General features: G+C 54.4%; 1 protein-coding gene across 1 annotated transcript in view; it reads right to left on the reverse strand.

The window, feature by feature from the left end:
• Window positions 1–2,685, reverse strand: part of DIP2A (disco interacting protein 2 homolog A) — a 136,513-nt gene extending 133,828 nt beyond the window's left edge. The window contains 1 exon segment of the mRNA XM_040621761.1: window positions 2,403–2,685. Coding sequence (XP_040477695.1) covers window positions 2,403–2,493 — 91 coding nt within the window. The 5' untranslated portion in view covers window positions 2,494–2,685.
• Between the last annotated feature and the right edge of the window lie 3,315 nt (window positions 2,686–6,000).

The following is a 6,000-nucleotide window of genomic DNA, read 5'->3' on the forward strand; positions in this document are numbered from 1 at the left end:
CACCCTATTTTGACATTACTTTATTCTGAACTAGAAGTTGATCCCCTCCACACACCGTCGGGGGAGGGGAAGCACAGGACCAAGAGTCCCACTTCCTATTTCTACTTGATCAAAATTTAAAGATGATGACAACAAGACTAACTTGGTTGCTTCAGGACTGTGCTTCATTAATAACACCTTCCTTGAATTATAGAAACAAAACACCTTACCAGTTTCAAGGCACGTTCGCGTACTCTGACTGAATCTCTACAAGAACTATGGGGTGTCCACACGGCTGCTGTTCACCCCCTCTGACACCGACCAAACCCAAGCTCAGAGCTGCTGTCATCCAACGGAAGTTCGGGGGCGCGCACCGGAAGCCAGCCGCTGCGCCAAGACGCCGAAGGTCAGCCTAAGACGCGGTCCCTATCACAAAGCATCTCCACGTCCACAGGGAGGCCCTGCATCAACACAACCACAACGCAAACTGAAAAAGCCAGCACCAAAGGATTGGGAACACCCTGGGAGCAGGGCCAAGTGTGACTGTGCCTGAATAATCACTGACCTATTTGGGCCAAACGAAAGGTGTCAGGCGAGTCTAGAAGCTGGGACACAGGCCAGGGCTCCTGCCTCCCCGGTGCAATGCACTCTGTCCTTTCTTACGGCTCTGTTCACACCCTTCCCGGCCTAAGCTAGCTGTCCAGTTCCCTCCACTCCCATCGAACCTACACCCTTCCTCATCTCTACCTCCTCCACACACATCTAAAATGAGGACAGCACACACGGAGGCAAGAGACAGCGTTGTTTTCACTGAAGCACTTGTTCCGTCATACAAATTATGAAGTTCTTTGAGGAAAGGGTCCAACTCATCTGTCAACTCCCAGAAAGTGCTCAACCACACAACCACAAAACAACAAGAATTGAGGGAATAAGAAATACACTGGAGCAGAAATTAGGAGCCATCTGCAAAAACATATCTGAGATGGGTAAAGTCTGCGTCTACGTGATTTTCCCTTGTTGAAGAACTGTAACAAATTCGGGACAGTACTTCCTGTCACAATCATTCCTAATTTGAGTTTTTCAGACTTCTCAAGAGCATCTGATCACAAAGAATTCTCAAATCCACCCACTTCTTATTGCACTTCCATTAAAAAAAAAGTGCCATATATCATAAACTTTAAAAAATTTCAATGTTGAATTCAAAGCAGCTGCAAGTAGATGCTGGATTATCTGTAAAACAAAGGAAACAACCGTGCCTTCCACTCAGTTTGGCGAGGATTAAATGAGTAAGTCCAAGCAAGCACATACTTACTTAGACAGTTCTTCCAAAAACTCACAGCCCCAACCTGAGCCCACTTCTCAACCTGAAACTTAAAGAATAACTGGACTCTGAGAAAACGGATTCTAAAAACTGAAAATGGATTTAAGTTTCAAAAACAGAATTAAACATTTAGATGTGTTTCCTCAAAGGCCACTGGCTGCCCTGATAACTGGGCAAGAACTTACTCTGCAATGAATCCAAACAGAACAGCGGGACCCAAGTCTTGGGAACAGATCATTCTTGATGCCAAGCCACCCACCTCTGAAGTGCAATTACTCCAGTCTACTTTTAACAAATAACCATTCATTGAACTTTTTTTTAATTTTAAAAATTCCAGAAATGGGGCAACAACCTCATTCTAAGTGTTCAGTGCTTTGCATATGTTCTTTTAGCCTGAAGGACGCAGACAGGCAGGTGCTGTTACAACCCTGTAATGGGGGGTGGGCACGGGACACACAGGCTAGAGGTGGGCTCACAGGTCCTGGGTACAGCCACCGTCAGGAAGCGCAGACCTGCAGCCTGAAGCTCGGACAAACGCTGTCTTCCTACTTGGACAAAAATGGTCATTCCACATCGAGACTCACGTGCTCGAGGCCAAACCACCCAGTCAAACCGCAGAGCTCGGTGACCCCACCGGGAACCCAAAGGCTGGCAGCGCAAGGGGGGGGGGGCGTTTCCAGATCTCCAGGTGAGGGCCAGGTGGGGGTCCGGGCCGGATCTGGGGTCCGGGATGAGGGCCGGGCCGGGGTCTGGGGTCCGGGGTGAGGGCCGGGTGGGGGTCCGGGATGAGGGCCGGGCTCCAGGGTCCCGGGGTCTGTGGTGAGGGCCGGGACCTGGGGTCCCGGGGCCGGAGTGAGGGCCAGGCGGGGGTCCAGGCCAGGGTCTGGAGCGAAGGGCCGGGCGGAATCCGGGGTCCCGGTGTCCGGGCCGGGCGGGGGGTCGGGCTGGGGTCCCGGATGAGGGCTGGGCAGGGGTACGGGCCGGGGTCTGGGGTCCCAGGGTCACGACCGGGCCGGGGTCTGGGGTCCCAGGGTCACGGCCGGGCGGGGTCCCGGGGTCCCGGGGTCCGGGGTGAGGGCCGGGTGGGATCCGGGCCGCTCACCTTCCGACAGCTCCAGCTCCAGCTCGGCCAGGCTCTCCCGCACCTCGGCGGGCAGCGGCACCGCCTCCAGCGGACACCCGCGGTCGGCCATGGCCCGCTCTGGCCGCGCCCCGCGGACGACCAGGCCGGAACACGCCCGGGAGGGGCTGGGGCCGCGGTCCCGGCCGGACCAGGGTCGGGCGGCAGCGGCGGCGGCGGCGGCGGCGGCGGGCGAAGGTTACCTCGCTCCCCTCAGCCCCGCGACCCGCATCTGCGCGGCGGGGAGCTGAAGCGGCGGGATACGGGCGCGGCCGGAGCGGCTTCGCACCGGCGCGGGCGCGGGCGCGGGCACGGGCGCGGGCGCGGGCACGAGCGCGGGCTCCGCCGCCACCCCGCGCGCTCCCGATCTCCCGGCTGGCCCTACACGGACTGCGCGTGTGCGGCGGGAAGGGCGGGAGGAGAGTGCGCGTGCGCGGCGGGTCGTGGGCCGGGCTTGGAGCGCCCGGCCCGCCCAGCAACACCGAAGGCTCGCTGCCATTGGCCCCGAGGATGCGGGGAGTGCCCTGCGGAGTCCCACTGGGAGCGGCGGGCAGGTGAGCTGGGCTCCTGGACCAGCTCGCTGCTTGGGCCGGAGCACCGGCGGGGTTCGGCACTGTCCGCCCTCCCGGCTTGGGGTCTGGGGTCCACGGGCCTGCCCAGCCACTGGCCGGTGGGATGACCACAGCCCGTTAGTTCAAGCGTTCCGTTCAGCGGCTCTAGGCGCTTTCCGCCGATTCCCAGTAGCCTTGCTGGACACCCTCTGCGCACTTTGAATACCTGCTGGAATAATACCTGCTGGAATATTGGCAGAGACCTACATGGGTCCCCCTGTGAGCCAGACATTTGTCCCCGGCTTTCATACGTGTTAACTCCTTTACTTTCTCAACCGCAGCAGAAGGTATGATATTGACCAGGAATGAGCTCCAGCGGCCATTTCAGACCATGAGGTGATCGTAGGAAGTGGGAGGACAGGCATAGGGGAGCACCAACCCATGAGGAGGCTGGGAGCTTGCTGGAGCTGAACTGGGAGGCCCAGGAATCCGGAAAGGGGAAGTGTGTCTGCAGGGTGCACCTGAAGGAGCCGGCCCCCAAATACTAAGGGGACGTGTGCAAGGGAGGCTTGGAGTGGCTGTGCCCAAGGTCGTATCCTCCCTGGAGCAGTGTACAGCTGGTGACTGAATGGAGTATAGAGATCTGGATCCAACACGGAGCACCTCTGATGAGCAGTACCCGCCCCAGAGCACACCAGACTGGCCAGAGCTCTGCAGCACCACCCCCCACACTTCTGTGTCCTCTGCCCAGTCCAGCTTCCTTCTGCTTCCTCTCACAGGTCGTATACCCCAAACTCCATCTCAGCATCTGCTTGCGGAGAAGCCATCCTGCAACACTTGCTACCAGGAGTGGTCTGAGAAAGCAAGGGAGGAGACGGGCCAAATCCCTCACAGCCCCTGTGGTGGTCTGTTCATTTCCCACTAGCTTTGAAGCTGGAGGGTGAACCCGTGAAGGGAAACGGAATACACTAAGGGGGTGACTTTTCCACCTTACAGTGGCAATCAAGAAGGATCATGGAATTGGGCAGCTGCTCCTTAGGACTACTGATACTCTTAAGAAAAACAACGCGGGGGTGGGGCGCCTGGGTGGCGCAGCGGTTAGGCGTCTGCCTTCGGCTCAGGGCGTGATCCCTGCGTTCTGGGATGGAGCCCCACGTCAGGCTCTTCCGCTGGGCACCTGCTTCTTCCTCTCCCACTCCCCCTGCTTGTGTTCCCTCTCTCGCTGGCTGTCTCTCTCTCAAATAAATAAATAAAATCTTAAAAGAAAGAAAGAAAGAAAAACAACGGGCACCTGGGTGGCTTAGTCGTTTGAGCGCCCCACTCTTGATCTCAGCTCAGGTCACAGTCTCAGGGTCGTGAGTTCAAGGCCCGCACTGGGGCCAGCGTGGAGCCTACTTAAAAAAATAAAATAAATAAAAAGAAAAACAGGAGTGCCTGGTGGCTCAGTCTCTTAAGCGTCTGTCTTCGTTTCAGATCACGATCCCAGGGTCCTGGGATGGAGCCCCGCATTGGGGTCCCTGCTGTGCAGGGAGCCTGCTTCTCCTTCTACCTCTGCTGCTCCCCCTGCTTGTGCGCTCTCTCTCTCTGTCAAATGAATAAATAAAAATCTTTAAAAATAAATAAAAATAAAAAAAAAAAAACAAAGGATAGCTGATGGCTAATAACAGACAATTGAAAGCCATGGAGCCTGTTTGGTTGCATATAAAGAAACCATCTCCCACACTGAGATGATAAAGACAAGGGCCAGGCCCAGGGATTAATACGTCAAAGATGGTAAACACCCAACCAAGGCAGTCCTGTTATGCTAAGTTTGGGAAGCTGGTTGGGAAATCTGGGGCCACGACATGGCTTGGAGGTATCTGGTATCTGGCTAGATACCCTCACAAAGGCTTTGACTCCCCAGCCTACCCACGTGGCTATTTAGCCAGCCCTCCTTCCCCACCTACTGGACACCAAGCATAGAATCACAGTTATTTTTTGGGCATAATTTAGCTGGAAACATGAGATGGAAAGGGAACTATAATCCCCTCTCCCTCAAAGGAACTGTGTATTCGTTTGCTAGACCTTCACTAACAAAGTGCCACAAACAGGAAAGCCTACCAGGAATCGGCCTCTGGAGGCCAGAAGTCAGGACAAGAGGACGGCATGGGGCACCTGGCTGGCGCCATCCGAGGGGCATGCGATTCTAGAGCCCCACATTGGGGGTAGAGATTACTAAAAAAGTAAACTTGAAAAAGAAAAAAGATGACAGCACGTCTGGGTCCTGCTGAGGACTGCGAGAGGCTGTCATTCCTCTGTCCCAGCTTCTGGCGGTCTGCCGGCAAGGTCTGGTATTCCTTGGCTTGTGGGTGCATCGCACCGATCTATGCCTTCATATTCACATGGCTTTTCTCCTACACGTGTGTCCATTTCTGCGTCCAAATTTCCCCTACTTAAAAGGACACCAGTGATATTGAATTAGAACCCGCCCTAATGAATTTCTCCAAACTGGATCATCTGCAAAGACCCTGTTTCCAAATAAGGTCATATTCACAGTTACTTAGGGTTAGTACTTCAACATCTTTTCTGAGAGGAGGTGGGGATACAATTCAACCCATAACAAGCTGTAAGACCAGCCAACATATACTTCCAGGAACTGGGAAAATTTGTGTGGGGCTGGATTATGAGTGTGTTTAATGAGTGGTGGTCCCTAGCACCTTTAATTCATCAGCATGACCCTTGCAAAAATTGGAAGGGAGCTTTGATGTGAAATTGGTAGAAGACAAACATAGCGATCTGAAGGGGCACCTGCACCCCAATGTTCACAGCAGCAACGTCCACAGCAGCCAAACTGTGGGAAGAGCCCAGCTGTCCATCGACAAATGAACGGATAAAGATGTGGTTCATATATACAATGGAATATTACTCAGACATCAAAAAATGAAATCTTACCATTTGCAATGATGTGTATGGAGCTAGAGAGTATTATACTAATCAGAGAAAGACAATTATCATATGATCTCACTCATATGTGGAATGTAAGAAACAAA

The sequence above is a fragment of the Ursus maritimus genome, unplaced genomic scaffold (genome assembly GCF_017311325.1).
Source record: "Ursus maritimus isolate PB19 unplaced genomic scaffold, ASM1731132v1 scaffold_4, whole genome shotgun sequence".
NCBI lineage: Eukaryota > Metazoa > Chordata > Mammalia > Carnivora > Ursidae > Ursus > Ursus maritimus.